At 33.0% G+C, this 21866-nt stretch overlaps 1 protein-coding gene across 16 annotated transcripts in view; it reads right to left on the reverse strand.

Annotated features, from left to right (window-relative positions):
- Positions 1-21866, reverse strand: part of Clasp2 (cytoplasmic linker associated protein 2) — a 199956-nt gene that overhangs the window by 126782 nt on the left and 51308 nt on the right. For all 16 annotated transcript variants that reach the window (XM_076843304.1, XM_076843263.1, XM_076843290.1 and 13 more), the window contains one exon: positions 5957-6103. In XM_076843304.1, coding sequence (XP_076699419.1) covers positions 5957-6103 — 147 coding nt within the window. The remainder of the gene's footprint in view (positions 1-5956; positions 6104-21866) is intronic.

Below are 21866 nucleotides of genomic sequence, written 5' to 3' on the forward strand. Positions count from 1 at the left end.
ATTTTCCTTCTTAATGGAAAAAAATCATGCTGCAAGATATTTACTAAACATTTAATGGGGGGGGGATGAAATCTGAGTACCTACATAAATGAACATGGAGTGATACGACATAGAAACATACATATCAAAATTGTTTGTCAAATCAACACTGTTTGTCTCAAGTTGATGAGATTAGACAGACAAGCTATTATTGAAGATTCTTTTAAATGTATTGTTAATAATAAGCACAGCTTTTATATTTAAAATCAAATTATGTCTCTCAATTCTTTTCATTAGTAAGAAACGGTTTTTAAACAGACAAATGATAAGTTAATGGGAAAATTTTTTAAATTCACAATATGACCATTAAAAAAAGGTTTATCAATTATGTTAGAATGTATGTGATAAATAAAGCCTAAGATTGTAACTATTATTACAAGCTTTTACTTGATACTTTATACTTGATCTCTGGATCAAGTAATACTACAACTTAATTTTTTTGATCCATGTAGTTTTTCTTTATACTTGATTCAGAGTAAACTACATAGATCAAAAAAATTAAGTTACAGTATTTAAAATTATATTATTACATTTAAATTATATTATTAACTATAAGGACCAAAAATTATGTGTCAAATATAAAGAAAAATTCATCATGTGTGAGATCTTTATGAATTATCTGTCAAATCTTTTCTGAGGCAAAAATCTGGATCAATCTATATTCCTATATAAGGCTTTACAGTTTTTTAACACCTAGATTTTAGTCAAAAAGTACAGGACCAAAATGCTAACAATGGTGGACAAATGAGCAAGTACCGCATTTACCAGTTTAAAACCTTGAACTGCACATTCTATATGGCCTTCTCAGTGCACAACATAGAACCTTGCACACATTAAAGTCTACATAAAGCTGTATATAGAGACAATAGTTTTCCTGTGAGAAATTTGACTTTTTAATGTCAATAAAAATTGTTTGCTTATATAATTTCCTCTCTTATCAATATTCTGAATGCCTCAAAAAATAAACTTTGTACAAAAACTGTCTTTGCCATTTTAGATTTTTCAGAGAAGGTAACACAAAAGCAGGGTCAAATAAAATATCAACAGCAAAGACAACAAATATTCTTATATGTAGAAAGAAAGCAGACAACTTGCACTAATTTATCCATTACTTACTCAAGTCCAATTAATCTTAAAACAAAAGTTAAGATAGACAGCATCAGGGCATCTTATGATGGATAGTAAATGATTGAGGATTCACAGTAATTAAAGACAGAATGGTGAGTGGTCAAACTCTAAATCTACATGGGATAAAATAGCATGTATTATATGCACTATTAACTAGGAAATGACTTAGAAATGATCCAAAAGGAAGCCTCTGACAGCGGGCCAAGCTCTAGGTTCCCATCTCATCCCCAGTATTCAATGTTCTGAGGCTTAGCCTGTGGATATGAGTCAGATCATCTTTAAGGACCCCTCAGGGTTAAAATCTGAGTTTAGGATCTTTTCCTGTCAGTAAAAAAAAAGGAAGAGGAAGAAAAAAACTAAAATATACAAACAGAAATGTTATTTGATTTTAAATAAAGCTCAAAACCAAAAAATAGGTTTACTAGTCAAAAAAAAAACTGCATTCCAGGATTCAACAAAAAAATTCTTCAGATTTATTAAGTGCATATGATTCTTGTTATGTTTATTTGTTCAAAAGAAAAAGCAGAGCAGCACACATGTGTAATCCCAGCAGCTTTGGAGGTGGAGGCAGGAGGATCACCAGTTCAGAACCAGCCTCAGCAACTCAGCAAGACCCTGTCTCTTAAATAAAATATAAAAGAAATGGGGATGTGACTCAGTGGATAAATACCCCTGGTTCAACCCCTGGTACCAAAAGAAAAAAAAAAAGAAAGAAAGAAAAAGTAATTTGTTGTTTGCATGATGGGAAAATAATAATTTGTAGAAAATTATTCTTAATAAAATCTCAAGTGAGACATAAATGAAGTGGAACAAATATAAAATATCCTAAAGATAAGTACTACTGTATTTGAAATGGCAGTAATTACCTAATTATAAGAATATTTCCATGTAGTCTTTTAACATTAGATGGGAACAATGGAAAGAAAGCAGTCTGTTCACATGAATCAATGAATGAATGAATGAATGAGAGAGTAAGAGAACTTTGAGAACTGATAATCTGGTTAACTTTTCTCAAGGACTGAGATATGTATAAGCCCAAATGACAAGTGACTAACCTAAAAATCTCATATTAATTATAAAAAAATGACATACTACCATTTTTGAAAATTAAGTCAAAATAACTGGTAGAGAAATAGAGATACAGCATTTAGAAGGCAATTTCAACAAGAAAATAAGCATTTCTACTTACAATGTAAAAAGTATTTGTTAAATATTTCCAAATATTCTATTTTTCTGGGAATCATACATACTAGCTAAGCCTTAAAATGACCATATAGGGATTTTAATAATTTCTACAGATTATAATCTCAGAGGTAAAGGACCTAGAAGATTCCTATTTATCAACAGAGATAAGTGTGGCAGCCATATAGCAAAATGATTCTTATGCTTTGCCCACTTATTAGATGGGTAACTCCCAGGAAGTTACTTCTCTAAATTTCAGTTTGCTCATTAGGATAATAAAATATCTAACCCCTTAAATAAGACAATGTATATAAAAGAACACTCATTTTTTTTAAAACTGTTAACTAAAACACAAGAGAAATGTAAGTATTTTAAATAATCAGGTATCTTAAGCAATTGTAATCCAAACCATTGAGCAAAGAAAGGAAAATATGTTCATCTAATTTCTACTATGAAGTTAACAAATGCTATTCAGGAAATGGACTATTAAACAGAATTTGTTTTATGCCATTTTAATTAGTTAAACAGAATGGTAATACTTTTGATGTTCACACAATATGGGTTTTTTAAAGCAATGATATATTGGTTTGGCTCTACCACAATCTTTTATTTCAATTCTCCTTGGCTTACAGGCTACAAAATTACAGTATGACTAGAATAGGACAGCACACCAAGGCCAAAGGACAAAGCAAACTGACACATACTACAGATTATATACATAGGTATTACTAGCTTTATTTAGGGTGCTTTGCTTAAAATAGCACATATCTCTTTTATTATGATATGTATATTAAATTCTAAAACTTCTAAAATAGGTTTAGTCAGGATTTTAAAGAAGCTCATTTTACTTTTATTTGATAATTTCACCAAAGAAGATTTGTCAAACTCAGTAGGGCTGTAACCAGAAAACAGATAACTCATTTAAAGAGAGAAAGCAACCTTCAAGTATTCAAAAGTATCATGTTAACAAATAATTCCATGAATTCCAAGAAGGCAGATTTTAATGTAACATAAAAAAGAAATTATCCAGAACTGAAATGGGTTTATAACCTTTCTGGAAAATACTTTTCCAAATTCTAAAAATTCCTGCTTCTTCTAATCACAAACTTTAGAAACTTATACCAAGTAAATGATTGAGATGATACATAAAAGAATAATAGCACAGTTAATAAAAGCAGAAAAGACTGAAGTCAACCTAGATGTGATGTAGCAATGAATAATTTTCAATAATTAAGAGAATGAGAAAATGCTTAGGGTAAAATAGAAAATAGAAAAAAAAGTACTGAAAATGATATAATGAATAATGTTAAATTTGTTCTCCCAAATATTTATTTGTATATGTAAAAATTACTGGAAAAGCAATTATGAAATACATGGAAGAAAGTACAACATAATTTCCAGCTGATTATGTCTATATGTATTGGTACAGCGGTGGTTGTATGCTAAATTTTAATCCAGAACATATCTATCATGATTTTTATGAAAGACCAGATACCCAAGTTCCAGTCTAATTCAAAGATTCTGTAACTCTAAGAAAACTTCTTACAACTAATTTAAAAATCAATAAGTCTATGCCAATACCAGAAAATCTAAAGTTGAAATTTCAAAGTAAGACAGCCAAGAATGGCATTAATTTCAGAAACAACATCAATATCCTCTGGCTAGTAGCTCTTTTCTTGGATAGAAAAATGGGCAGAGGACGTAAATAAGCTGTGTCAAACAAAAGAAACAAGAATGAATCTCCAACTGCCAAAAAAGAGGAGGCAGCATAAGAAGAAAAGGGAGAAATGAACAAAAATTTTTCATTTATTATTACTGAAAGGGCCACTGCCTAGATGGATGGTAAATCTGTGAGTGATTAGTGACAACAAATAAGAAAACTACTAACATTTTTTTATCTGGTAGAACTACAGTTTACAGAACAGAGGACATTCAGAAACTCATTATTAAAAACTGAATTATATTCATTTGATTAGTACCAGAATTTAGAGACCTGTGTGGGAGTTAAACTATCATATCAATTTTCACCTAAGACATTAAGCCATGAAAAAACAAAACTAATTATAAACCACTAGTCCAGATTCTCAAAAATGTTAACTAGTATCACCATGTATTTTACATATTTACCTATTTTAAGTGAAATAAGACAAGTTTCACAAATTATATCATAAGTAAAATTCCATAATTCAAAATCAAGAAAAAAATATTTCCTTTGTAATGAATGAAGACAGCCATTTGTTACAAAAGGAAGAAATCACTGAATGCCATGTATTTTTTTTTTTTTACTAGAGATAGGTAATAATGCCTAATACAAAATACCTTGTAAGGATATCATAAGTAATGTTTAGATAAGAATATAATTCTATAACCGCAAAACAAAATAATTAAAATTTGAGTGTTAAGTTACTCAAAATATTCTGAGAAACATATAAGACATTTTAATTTCACAGGTCATTTATTTGCATACACACACACACACACACACACACATATACATTCAAATACATATATACATACCATACCATCTTTCTAGCTAGTTACGTTACACATCATGGAGTTAAAGAAAGTTAAAATGAAATACTATGATAGTTTCTCTATATTTAGAATACCATATGACTTACAAAAAAATATTGGGTTGTACTGAAAGATTAAAGAAGGATGATTCATATAGAATCTGGTCAAAACATACAGTTTTTATTTTTTTCTTTCCTTTGTAATCAAAGTACTATAAACAAAAAGAGAAAACATAAAAATCCTCAAGACCATGTTTTTCCCATCAGGTATTATAAATAAGGATGTACCTGTTTTCCCAAGATACAATTGAAACACATTTATTTTTTAAAATAACAGATTAGTGTTTCTTTAGTGTTAATATTTATCCTATTCTTATATATTCATTCCATAAGAATAATCCAGCAGAAACTAACATCTGAAAGGTACTAGGCTTTCTAATTAGCATATGAAAAATACCATTTAAAATTTTAAAGAAAGGCAACATGCTAAGAACAGTTCTATGAACAGTTCAATGAATATGTTCAATGAACACACTATGTGCTGTACAATTCATAAAACCTGCTTTATTCCTATTTATTATTATCTAATCCATAAGTCATTTTTTGAGAAAATTTTACTTGACCACCACCCATTTCCTATTGTGACAAGTGATTCGGTAATCAGTATCTTCAACCATTTTTTAAATATTGAGGTATTTAAGACTTACTACCTAGACAAATGTGTAAATTCATTACATAATGCAGCATTTTATAGATGAAACAGCTATAGTATAGTAAAATTAATAGCCAAATTCTAAAAAAAAACCTCTCTCCTTTAACACACACACATTCCTAGAATCTTTCCTTCTAAAAATGGCATCTAGAAAATAAATACCATCAAGAAAACACTAATTCACATGTTCTTATAGGAAATAACAATATACAATATTTTACCATTTCAAAAAGGTAGCATATTATGTGTGTTGCAACGGACTCGCCAAATCTGCAATAGTGCTGCAGTCATGAATAAACATATTCCTCTGAAGTTCTAACTATGTGGGGCCATATCAAGGGCATGGAGCATGCACATCAGATTCGAAATGGATTTACATTACCTCCAACCTTAGGGCCACCTGCTGAACCAGGCTTCCTTGCACTGTTGACAGGATTACCGGATGTTTTAGGTGCAGGAACCTTGAAGGCTGAAGCAGCTGATGATGGCCTATTTCCATCCACTGATTCCTCATCATCAAAGCTTTTATCTACACAAAACATTAGAAAAATGTATTTTAAGGAAATTAAGCTTTGTTCCATTTTTCATAAGTCTCAAAAATCAAATAATGCCATATATAAAATCATAACTTTGATAAGATATATAATACAAAACCAAGGTCTACTGAATAAGCATGAATATACTGGTTAACACATATGAAAAAAAACCTAAAATTTAAAATCAAATGCAGTATTATAAATTTTCCTACCTGTATGAATTAAGGCAAAAAACAAGCATTAACTCTAAGAGCAGTAAGAAGCATTTTTCATTTTTTTGCTACTCATACAATCATTTTCTGCCAGCTCCTCCCATAGTGCATCTTCCAGCACGCCCTGCCTTATTCCTTATACCCAGATTCTGCAACTTACAATCACAGATCCTCTTGCAAATCAGTCGCCTCATTCCTCTGAAAGCTCTTAATTTCCCTCACCCTAGGATGCTCCCAATAGTTCACATGGCCAAATACAGTAAATTCGATACTAATCAAGGATTCTATCAAAAATAGATAGAAACAACCACAGAACCACCACTGAGGTTTGTGCCGGCATTTTTCTTTCTCTTCCCTGCCCTAGGTGCTGTAACAGCCAATCAGCTACAAGGTGACATCATCTTATGGCTGCTACTGCCAGATGAAAGGTAAAAATTCTCCATGCATCTAAAAAAATTCTCTATGCATCTGCAATCTTTATTATATTCAAAAATTTAAAGGCAATTAATACTAATAGTTTATGTGTCTAAGTTTTCTTTTACTTAATTCACATATGAATTTACATAAATAGAAAAATATGGTTTTATGCAATATTCATTGTGCTGAGGTGCTTATGATTGCATCAGTAAAACATGGACTATAACAGCTCATTACTGTACATAATTAACTCCATAATCTCACAATTTGCTGTTTGTATAGGCCACAGAAACCAAACTGAACAATTTGTTTTCATAAATGATTCTCTAATATATTCTACAAGGCTCCTTTGAGAATATAATGACCACACTAGTATCATCTTCTTATATACAAATGAAACAGCTCAAGACCACCTCCTCCACCCCCAAAAGAACAAACAACAACAACAACAAAAAATTACAAGATATATTCAGTTTTACTCTTCTGAGGAAACGGTTTTCTCTAGGACCCTGCACAAACCAACTATGACAAACAAGATGGGCGAGGCAGAAAAGCAGCTTCACCACAAGCTTCAGATCAATATGCCAGAATCTCCTTCCTTTCAACCTGTTCTCCTTACCTGTAAGATACCCAACCACTCAGAATGAAATCATCCAGATGAAGGGGTATTATCTGTACAACTATTAAATACATTTTAAAGAAAATATCTCAAACAAGTTTTAAGACTTATTTATTGGGGTGGGGGGACAAAAGAATCAAAGACACCCTAACATAAAGCCCACATTTCATTTCAGTGTTTTTCTTAAATAACACAATTTATAGAAAAAAAAGTATATTCTAGTTAAAAAATAATTGTTTTAGTATAAAACAATTAGGAAATCAGTTTAGATAAAGTAATGGATTTAAAACCTGTGCTTTACATAGATTGTTCTGTTAAGAACATCAATAACAATTTCAAATAAAATTTTCTGCCACCATTATTTTAAAAATGCAGCTAAGAAAGAGTAGACACAAAAATTTACAGAAAGTTAGGCACTGAAACACACAGTAGACAGAAGTTCCCATGGAAACAGTGTTCTGTTCCTGTACACACACAAGAATTGAAGAGTAAATGTCCCTACCATTTTAAAAAAAATAACTCTTAATATTCCCCAAACTACTGAGAGATTAATTTTTAGCTTTTTAATCAAAATAGAGTCAAGTATACAGATCTGAGTTTGCAGTTCAATGAATTTTCATAAAATAAACATGTTAGCATAATCACTGTCCAGATTAATATATTACCTGTATCATGAGACCCCTAAAAGTCATTATTTTCTAACAAAACTAACTACTAGTTTTAAATTCTACAGCAACAGTTGGTTTTGCTCACTTATAAACTTCATATAAAAGGAATCATACAATTTGCACTCAGGTATCTAGTTTCTTTTCACTAGAAGTTGGAAAGTAATGTTTAGCAGATTCATTGCTTAAAGTTCTCGAGTGTATGAACACGCCACAATTTATTAATATCTATTCTGCTGATAGACACTTGGGTTTTTGCCAATTGGAAGTTATTATAAAATGGTGTTCCTAAGAGATGAGCAAACAAAGTTAAAAGGTTCTAAGGATTTTGCATTATTGGGGAAGTAGTAAACACAGTACAGGTTGAGCATCCCTAAAATAAAAACTGAAATCTGACATGCTCCAAAATTTAACACTTTTTGAAAGACAACATGATGCTCCAACAGTTTTAGATTCTGGGGCATTCTGAATTTTGGGATTACAGATGCAACTGATATCTGCAAATATTTTTTTTAAATACAAAATTTGAAACACTTCTGGTCCCAAACATTTCAGATAAGGGATGCTCAATATGCAGTTGATTTTAGATTATAATAAATCAAAGATGCTACATCATAATACCTAGCTAGGACAGTGTTCCTAAAAATGTGGTCTCCAGGCCAGTAGTTGGGCATCACCAGCAGTTTGTTAGAAATGTAAATTCTTGGGCCCAAGCCCAATTCTGAAGATGCAGCCCAGTAATCTGCCTATTAAGAAGCCTTCCTGGGCTGAGGTTGTAGCTCAGCGGTAAAGCACTCACCTAGCACATGTGAAGAGGCCTTAGGTTCGATCCTCAGCATCAAATATAAATAGATAGATAGATAGATAGATAGATAGATAGATAGATGTATTATGTCCAACTACAACTATTAAAAAAAAAAAGAAGTCTTCCTGAAGATTCTTGTGCATGATCAGTTTAAGAAACACTATTACAGCAGGGTTGGTGGACTTTTCCATAAAGGATCAGAGAACAAATAAGTTGGGTTTTGCAATTCATGTACATTATGATCTTTCTATAATACATGACATGTAACAAATAGCTGTGGCTGTGTTTCAATATAATTTTATGTACAAAAACATGAGGACAGCTGGATTTGATCTGCAAGCAACAGTTTTCCAATCCTTGCTATGAGATGAGCAATAAAAGAAGGGTAAATACATATATAAATAAAATAGAAGAAAAAGAGAATATTAAAAATGTATGGTTTACTGGGGCTGGGAATGTGGCTCAAGTGGTAGTGCGCTCGCCTGGCATGCGTGCGGCCCGGGTTCAATCCTCATCACCCCTTACAAAGATGTTGTGTCTGCCGAAAACTAAAAAATAAATATTAAAAAATTCTCTCTCTCCCTCCCTTCATCACTCGCTCCCTCCCTCTCTCTCTCTCAAAAAAAAAAATCTGGTTTACTAAAAAGAAGCAGGAATGGAGACAAAATATAAAAATAAAATGGTAAGTATAAAACCATACACACCAATAATTACCTTAAATGTAAATGAAGTAAATAGTAGAAGTAAAAGATCAAAACTGAATATCTTAAAAATAGATGGCTTCATTGAAATATTTCACAGTTATATAAAGGTTAAAAGTAAAATGAGAAAGGTAGATATTGGAAACACCAACCCAAAAAAAAAAAAAAAAAAAAAAGCTGGTTTCAAACAAAGCAGGCTTAAAAAGCATTACCAGAGAAATACAGACATTTAGTAATGGTAAAGGAGTCAATTGGACAGAAAGAAGGAACTTTAAATATTTATGTAATCACTAATACAACTTCATATATATTAAAAGGAAAAACAAGGTCTGGGGATGTAGCTCAATGGTAAAGCATTTGCCTAGCATGCATAAAGTCCTGGGTTTGATCCTCAGGATCACAATCAAACCAATCACTAAATCAATCAATCAGTCAGTGGAAAATCTACAAGCATGAAAATAAGTTTTGCCCACTGCTAATAAGGTTATATATTCTTTTAACCACAAATCAATGGAATTCATAAAACTCACTCATCATCATAAGACTTCAAATTAAAAAGTTTGTTTTATAATTTATCTAGAAGCCATAAATATTCTGGGTTTCATTTTTTTTCCCCTAAACTATAATAAAATAGCAGAACAAATCCCAATTATTTTCTTTATAGTAGAAATTACTTCCCAATAAAGTCATAAAGCTGATTTTTGGAAGTTTCTTCTTCTTCTTCTTCTTCTTTTTTTTTTTTTTTTTTTTTTTTGTGGGGTGGGGGAAGTACCGGGAATTGAGCTCAGGGGCACTCAACCACTGAGCCACATCCCCAGACCTATTTTGTATTTTATTTACAGACAGGGTCTCACTGAGTTGCTTAGCGCCTTGCTTTTGCTGAGGCTGGCTTTGAACTGGAGATCCTCCTGACTTAGCCTCCCCAGCCTCTGGAATTTTCTTGTTTATGCAGTAACCCCATTACCTATAACAATCCATGGATAATTGTCACAATCAACTCTTTTTCCTGATTCTCACCTTTGTCTCCAAGAGTTTTTTTCTGGCACAGCATTCTGATTTGAACAAAGTCACATCATATTACGCTCAAAATTCTCTGATGACTCCATAAAAAGGCCTATCAGGACTCTAAAATCTTAGATATCACATTAAGTCTCTCCAACCTCATCACCTACTTTCTCTCTCCAACCTCATCTCCTATTTGCTCCCTCCCATTCAACACTACTAGTTTCTTTGCTGGTATCCACATCAGGTCAGGGCCTTTTGGCTTGTTTCTTCTGCTTAGAATGCTCTTTCTATATCCCTGTTTCCCAATCCACACTATTCACTCACCATATTCATGTCTTTATTCATCTGTCACCTTCCAACACCTTGATACTCTGATCTACCTCTGCTTCTCTGCTTCATTTAGTTTACCCAGCATTTACTATCTACATATTTCATTAATTTTATTTGCATTTTTTCCCCACTAAAATATATAATCTAAGAGGGTGGGATCATTTGTGTATTTTGCCTAGTGCTATATCTTCCCTTCGTGGAATAATGCCTAGAACAGCAAATCACACTGGATAAGATAGATAACTTTAAGAACCTTAAAAGCAATAATTGGGGCTGGGATTGTGGCTCATCGGTACAGTGCTTGCCTGGTATGTGTGAGGCACTGAGTTCAATTCTCAGAACTGCATGTAAATAAATAAATAAAAATAAAGGCCCATTGACAATGAAAAAAACAAAAGTTAAAAGCAACTATGTTTGATAAGATAGCTAAGAAATACAAGGATAAACCGAGTACATTAAAAATTCTATTTTGAAGGCTATGTGGGGAAAAGGGAACAGAAATCAAAACCCACATAAGATGCAGAGTCAAAAGCTGGTACACCACATGACTCTACACTCAAAGTTAAAGTGAAACATAAGAAAGCCTTTATTTTCCTATAGTCTTCTTTTCAAACTTTTCTCAAAAAAGAGCAGCAGGGAAATGAATAAAAAACAAATGCTTGGGCAATCCAGACACTCAAGTTCTTGAACTCTTGAGCTCAGACTGGTAGTATTTCCAAGCAAGAGTCAAAGCAAAAGCAAAATTTCCACAAAACAGGGTTTCTGGTCTCAAATTATTACCACAACTTTCTATAGGTCACCAGGCACAAAGGAAATACGACACAATGAACATTTAGAAGGAAACAGATATTAGGAATAGACCTATATAAAATCTTAAGTGTCTGTTATCAAACTCAGACTTACAAAATACCTAGACTTGCTTACTGGGAAAATTTTAATATAATTTGAAGGATCAGAAAATTATAAAAAGTGACAGATTTTTTAAAATCAAATAGAACTTCTAAAATGAAAATATAGTAAATGAAACTGGGAAGGCATAACAGCTGATTAGATATAGCTTAAGGAATCATTAATAGGGGCTGGGGATGTGGCTCATACGGTAGCGCGCTTGCCTGGCATGTATGCGACCCGGATTCGATCCTCAGCACCACATACAAACAAAGATGTTGTGTCTGCTGAAAACTAAAAAATAAATAATAAAATTCTCTCTCTCTCTCTCTCTCTCTCTCTCTCTCTTTAAAAAAAAAAGGAATCATTAATAAATAGGAAGATAAATCAGAAGATACCATCTAGGGTATATATTAGTAGATGCTCTACTAGCTACTGAAGGATCACACAACAAAAGCAAACTGTAAATTATGACTACCTTAATGAACTTGCGTTCTTATTACAATGTTTAAAAAAAAAGAATAGTATGGTTAAGTGCAAAAGTAGAACAAGATAAGCACACTTTAAGGCTGGGGTTGTGGCTCAGTGGTAGAGAGCTGGCGTAGAACATGTGAGGCACTGCACTTAATCTTCAGCACCACATAAAAATAAATAAATAAAGGTATTATGTTAATCTACAACTAAAAATTTTTAAAAAAAAAGATAAGCACATTAAAAGCATAAGCACATTTCTAAGGATAGAAACTAATAAAGTGAATAGGCTGTGGTGCTATTTACATGATAAAGATGGAAAAGGAGGAGAAAAGATGGAGAATGAGAGAAATGGATAGAGATGGAGAAGGAATATGAGGAGGAGCAGATGATAGAAACAGAAGAGGCAGAAATGGAGGAGGTGGAAGAGATAGAAAAAGAGAATGAGTACATGGAGGAAAAAATGGAGAAGAGGAACTGAAGGGAAAGGAGAGGCTAAGGAAGAATAGTAGAAGAATACCTCTTTTGGATCCTTGAGTACGGTTTCCCAAACTTTGAATTAATTCTTTGTAACCTAGTCAAAAGAAGCTCTTTAGGGCTGGGAGTGTGACTCAGCAGAAGAGTGCTTGCCTCGCACATGTGAGGCGATGGGTTCAATCCTCAGCACCACATAAAAATAAAAAATAAAATAAAGGTATTGTGTCCATCTACAACTAAAAAAATTTTTTAAGGGGCTGGGATTGTGGCTCAGCGGTAGAGCGCTTGCCTAGCACGGGAGGGACCCCGCTTAGCACAGGCAGGACCTGGTTCGATCCTCAGCACCACATAAAAATAAAGGCATTGTGTTGTGTCCATCTATACATTAAAAAAATTAAAAGAAGCTATTTATAAGTTTTTATTATATTTAGATGCATTAATAAAATAGATATACTTCTATTTTGTACTTTATTATTCAGATAAGAGAGAGGAACAAAGAATGGGGAGTAAGATGGAGTACAGCAATAAGTTTTCTCAAAAAATCTTAAGTAATACCTATCAAATCTAGGTAATGAATTTATGGAAATATTTTCCATAATTCTTTGGTATGTTTAAAATATCTTATAATGAAATAATTTTTAAAGTTTTTTTTTTTTTCTTTAAAGATCACAATAATGGGGCTAGGGTTGTGGCTCAGTGGTAGAGGGCTTGCCTAGCATGTGTAAGGCACTGGGTTTGATCCTCAGCACCACATAAAATAAATAAAGGTCTACTGACAACTAAAAATATTTTTTAAAAAGATCACAATAAACTCCTTGAAGTATCAATAAGATGGAAGGGGAGGGGAAAAGAAAAAAGTGGGGAGGACATTGAGCCAACAGGTAAGAAGAATTCATAGAGAAATGAATAGTTTAGTGGGTGCTGGGTCTGGAAAAGTAAGCTGACACAGGATCTTTTGGGCCTTAAATGCCATGCAAAATAATAAAAATGAACTGCTCGTTGTCAACAAAAGAAAAAAAAAGTGTAGGAAGTGGAAGAGATGCAAGCAGAGGAGGAAGACATGCAAATGCAGGAAAAAGAAAGAGGGAAAGAGATAGAAACAGTGGAGGAGACTGGAAGACTTAGAAAGCAGTAGGAGAAAGGAGAAGGGGAGTGACAGGGAGAAAAAAAGACAAAGAAAAAAAGATCAGGCTTTGCCTTTTGTCACCTTCAAATAACACTTGGAAACCATTCCACTGTCCCATGTATGCATGCTTAAGGTAAAAAGTAATGAAAATCCATTTTTCTTTTGTCTTTTAAACTCAGTTGGTAGCAAAAATCTGAACTGGGCTGGGGGTAGGGCTCAGCGGTAGCACACTTGCCTGGCATGTGTGAGGCACTGGGTTCGATTCTCAGCATCACATAAAAATAAATAAAATAAAGGTCTATCAACAACTAAAAAAATATTTTAAAAAAAATTTGAACTGACCTAACTCGGTTTATGGCAAATCATAATATGAAATAGCATGGGGCTATTTGTTGTCTACTTATTTTAATCTGCACATATTTAACTGCAAAAATATTAACATACTTATTAATTATAGGCTGGTGTCCCAAGCTCAGTAGGAGTTGTTACATAGTATATGCAATGTGACCATATTACTTTTCTATAATCAGAAATATCCTGGATTCTAAAATACAACTGGTCCCTAAGGTTTCAGGCAAGAATGTGTGAATTCAGATTATTTTAATTAAGTTCTATCACTTTTTTTCTCTTTTTCTCACTAAAGGAAAGCCATACAGTCAAATGACTTTTTAAATTTTCCACTTCAGTTTTAGAGGTACATACACTAAAAAACCCTAAACATCTGCTTTTAAGACTCATTCAATAGATGAAAAAGTTCCATCTTACATGGCAACAAAAGAACAAGCCAAAACTTCACATCTCATCTGTATGGATTTCATTTTGTATGGATTTTCTTCAGTGAAACAACTAGTTAAGAACCACACTCAATACTGTGGATTTTTAGTCACAAAATACACTCCATTTCATATTAACTAGTTTCTTACAATGAAGTTCCTCTTTTCTCTTGAATCTGTATCCTTCCTTATTCTAATTAAAACAATGAGCAACAGGACTATGGATTTCTGAGCTGTTTTACACTTGTTTTTTTTTTTTAAATCCAGCATTGACCATGTTCATATGTAACAGCTAATTACTGAGACTAGGAAACAATAATTTCTACAAACTACTGTACTACTGATTATCAGATAACTCAAATTTTAATTATTTACACTCCCTATCCCAAGCTTTTGCAACAGGTAACTTCCATTGGCTTTCCTCTCACTTCATAGGCAACTGTAGCTCAGTCTCTTCTGTCAGCTCTTTCTCCTTTACCCAACTACTACAAGTGGAACATCCTCCTCTCCAGACTACACCTTTTCTCAGTAGTCTCTCATCCATTCTCTACAGTTTTAAATATCATCTAAAGGCTGACAACTCTCAACTGTTCATTTCCAGCCTAGTTCAGATCTATATATTCAACTGCCTTTGATGTCTCACCTATGGGAATCTTGAAGACATCTCTAACTTAACATAGGTAACAACACTAACACCACCTTCAAACCTATCCTTCCCCTAAATCTTCCCTCATCCCAATATGATAAATGAAACCATGTATCTCAGCTGTTCAAGTTTACAATGTAAGAACTGCATCTAAAATTTTCTTCTGTCCTACACAGATAATTTTTATTTTACCAACAATTTTTATGTAATAACTCTAAGTTATATCTTTTTGTTGTTGTTTGTGGTGCTGAAGATTGAATCCAGGGCCTTGTGCATGCAAAGGCAAGCATTCTACCAACTGAGCTATATCTGCAGCCCTTTCAGTTATATCTTTAAAACTTCTTTTTCGTTGTAGATGGACACAATACCTTGAATCTTATTTATTTTTTATGTGTTGCTGAGGATCTAATCCAGTGCCTCACACATGCCAGGCAAATGCTCTACCACTGAGCTACAATCCCAGCCCCAAGTTATATTGTAAATGCACTTATTTCTCTTTACCTCTGCTGCAACTCATAATGTAAGACCAGACCAGTATTATGTCTGCCTACATTACCACAACAACCTCTTAACTGGCTTCCTTGCTTCATTCTCAACCTCCTTCCAAATCACAAAGTAGACAATGCAATCTTCTAAAAAAAAAAAATCAATCTGGATCAATGGCTGCTAACACAAACCATAAATTGAAAGACTCAGGGGGAGCTTTATAAAGGATAAATTAGGCTGATCACTAAATCCATTGTTCAATATTAACATTACAAAGAAAGACAATTAAGACTTTGTATACCTCTGAAAAATATCCAAACTATCACACAAAATACCACCTATGAAAAATTTGTATCAACAAAATACAACTTCAAAATCAGAACTGATTTGATCAAATCATTAGAATTTTCACGGGTTGGGGTTGTAGTTCAGTGGTAGAGCACTTGCTTAGCATGTGTGAGGCACTGGGTTCAATCCTCGGCACCACATAAAAATAAATAAAATAAAGGTATTTTGTCCATCTACAAATATATATATAAAAGAATTTTCAGTTTTCAGGAAATATAGAGGATATATAACATTTTTTAAAGGGTGAAAAGCAGCATGGTGATGCAATCAACAAAATCTAATGCATGAAAAAAAATTATCTAACAAGATATTTTTCTCTTCAACAAATAAAAGGCAAGAGAAGAAAAAAGAGAGATAAATGCTTTGAATGAACAGATCCTTAATAGATATATCAACCAACTATAATAGTGATCCCTGTTGGAGTCCCAATGAACAAATTATTAAAAGATATTCATGAAAGTGAAAACCGAACACCAACTATTTGATCCTAAGGGGTTTTATAGATGTGATAAAGATACTGTGATTGTATTTTTAAAAGATACTTTCATTTTATACATGTAAATGAGTACATATGCACAAGTATACACATGTACAAACCTCAGTCCCGCAAGACGATGGGGCTGGGGTAAAGATGGAATAAGAATACAGACAGATAAAGATTGGTTATGTAGTGATGATTTCGTCAAGTTGAATGACAAGTGGTAATAAATGCTCATTACAATATTATCTGTTCCGGGGTATGTTTGAAATTTTTTGGTAATAATAATAATTTGTACTACTTTCCTCCCTGCTTAAAACCCTACAATGGAACCCCAATAATATAACAACATCATAAGAGTTAAGAAAATGAGATGGGGCCAGAGATATGTGAAAACAGAACCTAAAAGATGGCAATAAAATCTCAAAAGATGCAAATTTTTAAAAAATTAAAGGCTACTAAGAAATAGCAGATCAAGGGCTGGGATTGTGACTCAGTGGCAGAGCATTTGCCTAGCATGTGTGAGGCACTGAGTTCAATTCTCAGCACCACCAATAAATAAAATAATGGTCCATCAACAACTAAAAAAACAAAGACAAAGAAAAAAAAGAAATAACACATTAAAGCTACAATTTATAATTCCAAGAAACTGCCTGATCTATCTTGCAGAATGATACAGAAGTCACCATTTTTAAGCCAGGAGTACAGAGATGAATACAAGGAGTAACTAAAAATCTATGAAAAGGCTCTATTTGTGTAATAAGAATTGTAATGCATTCCGCTGTCATGTATTTAAAAAAAGAAAATCAATTAATTTTAAAATATCTATGAAAAGATTTCATTGTTAAGTTCTTCCCTGTCCCCAATGCAGGGAGCTCAATACACAAGTGTGCACATGCACACTGGTGTAAACATGTTTGTGTGCACACACATACATATCCATAATTTTGTAAAAATGAAACCACCAGAAATGGAAAGAGAAAGTCCTTAGAACCATTTAAACTTTTGTTTGCCAAAGTTAAAAGTTAACAGAAGGTTTGGATGACAAAGTAAAGGATATCTCTCAGAATATGGATTAAAAGAGAAAGAGGAAGAAACTTGAGAGAGAAGACAAAGCATAAAAGTCACTGAGAATCAACCCCAGAAGTCAAATGTGTGACTAATACCTACTCTCTAAGAAGAGACTAAAGCTGGGGCTGGTTTTGTGGCTCAGTGGCAGAGAGCTTGCCTGGCACGTGTGAGGTACTGGGTTCAATCCTCAGCACCACATAAAAATAAATTAATTAATTAAAGGTATGTGTCCATCTAAAACTAAAAAAAAAAAAAAGAGGAGACTGGGCTGGGGATGTGGCTCAAGCGGTAACACGCTTGCCTGGCATGTGGGGACGCTGGGTTGGATCCTCAGCACCACATACAAATAAAATAAAGATGTTGTGTCCACCAAAAGCTAAAAAACAAATAAATTAAAATTTAAAAAGAGGAGATTAAAGCTAATAAAGGAAGAAAACATATAAAAAAAATGATAGGAGAAATTTTCCCAGAACTAAAGAAAATCATCAGCCATCAGAAATAAGAATCAAGTAGCAAAAATTTAAAATGTCAATTTAAATGAAAATAAAACTTTCAGTAGAATTATTAAAAATTGAAAATTCAAGTGCTTCAAAAGATAACAGTTAAATTTTAGCATTTATATGAAGACGCTATTCTTAGCAATTATTTACAACAAATAAAGTTGATTCCATACCAAGTTTAATATAGAGGCCAATAAATCTGACAAAGTCACTTAAAATATCTAGGTAGATATAACTGTCTAATTAAAAATATATTTGAGGGGCTGGGGCCGGATTAGCTCGGTGGCAGAGTGCATACCTAGCACGTGTGAGAGACCGGGTTCAATCCTTAGTGCTGCATAAAAGTAAGTAATTTACAACAACAACAACTTTTTTTTCTCCAAAGCCAGGTGCAGTGGTGCACACCTGTAATCCCAGTGACTCAGGAGACTAAGACAGGAGGACTTCAAGTTGGAGGCCAGTCCTAGCAACTTAGCGAGACCCTGTTTCAAAATCACAAATAAGAAGAACTGGGAATACTGTTCCGTGGTTAAGTACCTCTGGTACAAAAAAATACACACACACTCACATAGATAAAGATTTTTATCTTTAAAAAGACGTGCTTTAAAAATTCAAAACCTTCAACAGTTCAAAGCAGTAAACAGACAATCACAATTTACACTATCATCTAGTATTAATAAAATTAAACAATAGCATGCATGATAACAATTATATCAAACTGATTAATAAATGAGACTCATAATAAGGTTTATTTAGAAACTTTATAAAAGCTATTTACCTAAGGTACCTAAACCTTCAACACAGTTATAATATGATTATAACATCCGTTAAAATCATCAACTAACCCTAGGTACATGTATGATGACACGAATGGGTAACTCTACTTCATGTAAAACCAGAGAAATGAAAAATTATGCTACATTTGTGTACTATGAATCGAAATGCATTATGCTATCATGTACAACTAATTAGAACGAACAAACAAATAAATAATAAATATTTAAATGGGAAAAAAAGGGAGAGAAAAAATCATCAACTGAAGTCAGGCACTGTGGTGGTATATACCTTTAATTCCAGCTACTGGGGAGGCTGAGGCAGGGGGATTACAAATTCAAGGCCAGCTGGGCAATTTAGCAAGACCCTGTCTCAAAAATAAAAAGGATGGGGATATAGTTTAGTGGTAGGGCAATCCTGGATTCAATCCTCAGTATGACCAAGAAAAAAAAAAAAAATCAACTGTACCACTCTACAAGTACAAAGAAAAGATGTAAATACCTTCTTAGAGATTCAAGATCATTAGCAACATCAGATTTGAAGTATGATGCTACTGGTGACCAATGGGTGTACCCAATGGGTAAATATGACTGCCTCAAAAAGATTATTTATTTATTTATTTATTTATTTATTTAAAGGTACAGCATATGGGACTAGATGCCCTTAATACAGACCTAAATCATATGTTGGATGGTAAAGGCTTTCAATGGCTACGGCAGGGGGCTACTATAATGTAGATTTATTTTAGTCACTGACTATTTATTGCCCTATATTGCTACTAATGCCAATTTTTTGCCTCTTGTAATTTACTTTTTCTCCTTATAGACTCTTTTTACCTCTATCATTGGTACTTTAAAAAGCAAACAACCCCCCGCCCACACACACACACACACAAAAAGAAGGTTTGAAAAGCCTTGAAGACTGGGCATGTGCTCTCAGTGGTAGAATGCTTACCTATTATGTGTGAGGCCCTAGGATCCTTCCTAGTACTACCAAAAAAAGAAATTTGGCCTTTTATTTGTGTTTTCCTGTAATTTAAATTATCTAATCCTAATGTACAAAGAATATATAAGAGAACAAAAGAAGAAAGATCTACTCAGCATTAATTTCTTTGCTATTGTTCTATACCCTTTAAACCAAGTTTTATGTCAGTTTGCAGCAGTCCCGGAAGCCAAGGGATCCCACAAAAGGTTGGCCTCTAGAAAGCCATGTTTATTCCATAACTTGCATATATTTTAAAAGACTCATTTTTGGAATAATAGATTGTGTTGAAATGTTAAGTTTGGAAACAGTCTGTTTACAACAAAACCTTATTTCTTTCCAGCCATTCTGTAGCAGCAACAAAAGGCCAAATTCCTCTTTCATGCTTCTGAGGCAGATTGCAGGGCTCAGCATCACATAATAGGATTATTAATCCTACAGGTTTTTAACTCTATCTGCTTTGACTGCCCAGAACTATACACAATCAAGTAACTGTTTGGTTTTATACCCTTGAGTAAGGATGGAGACAACTAAACCGAAAAGTGCCCAAAAGCTAATCAACAACTTTTCTAAGTGATAGAGATCGTAAGTACTTCATAAATATTTTTAACAAGAAAAAAACTGCTAATCAAATCTTTTACATAACCTTGGAGTTAAACCTATATGACATATTCAATAGATAACAGATCACAAGATCACAAACTGTAATACATAAAAAGCAATTATAAATTACAAAAGAAGTCTAAGAACCAAAAAATTAAGGATACCAAAAGAGAATCTAAAGAAAAGAAATATAAATAAACATATGAAGGCAACCAACCTTATCAGAAAGCAGACGTGATTTATAAAGGGTGAGATATTTTGCACAAATCACATTGGCAAATTTTTAAAAGATTAATAAGAACTGAGAAGAATATAGGAATAATAGGCACTACTGATGGGAATTTTGACAAAACCTCTTTTGGAGCAAATGATTATAGTTAACATAAATTAAAATAAAAACTTTGAAACAGATATGCCATTTTCAAGCTATTTTAAGATGTACACACATGTGTACGCATACAAACACATATGTTATATACAGAACAGTTTACTTCCAAATCATCTACATGAATTATATATGGTAAATAATTTGAACTTCCATAAAAGATTAACTGATTATGATACACTATTACTATGGAGTACTATGCAACAGTGAAAACAAATGAGGCAGAGTAACACATGATGGCATTTAAAAAAATCTCCATGCCATACTGAGTTGACATGGGAAATGGTTTAAAAAAAAAAAAAAAAAAAGGTATTCAGAATATCATGTTATTTAAACGCAGTCAAAACAAAACCATTAATTTTGATACTTAATGTGCAAATTAAGGCACAATAAAAAGCTATGTAAAAGCTGGGCATGGTGGGCATGCCTGAAGCAGAAGGATCACAAGTTCAAGGCCAGTCTCAGCATTTAGCAAGGTCCTAAGCAACTTAGGGACAATCTGACTCAAAATAAAAAGGGCTGAGGACTCAGTGGCTAAGCGCCCCTAGGTTCAATCCCCAGGCCCCCCCCCAAAAAAAAGCTATTAAAAAAAACATACTCCATAGAAATAAAGACTTTTATCTCTGCTTATACCCAGGCTTAGAGCTTGGAGGTGGTTCTGAGGGATTTTTGTTTTATCATCATTATTTGAATTCTAAAAAGGAGATGATATTTCATAGTAAGTTCATAATTACAATTTAAAAATAAGAAGTCACAAAAGTTAAGAATAGTGTAATCTACTTGATACATATGTTTACATGATTCTGGTATGGTATATGTACATTACGTGTGAGAGAAACTAATATACAGAGGAGTATATATCAAACTATTAAGAGCTATAAACCCCATGGCCTATTTCTATACATATATATTTACTGCTTTGATTTTTAAATATTTATATAAATATACTAACAAAAGTATTTCTATTTTAAAGAAGAAAATTAATTGAAAGGTTA

The sequence above is a fragment of the Callospermophilus lateralis genome, chromosome 1, assembly GCF_048772815.1.
Source record: "Callospermophilus lateralis isolate mCalLat2 chromosome 1, mCalLat2.hap1, whole genome shotgun sequence".
NCBI lineage: Eukaryota > Metazoa > Chordata > Mammalia > Rodentia > Sciuridae > Callospermophilus > Callospermophilus lateralis.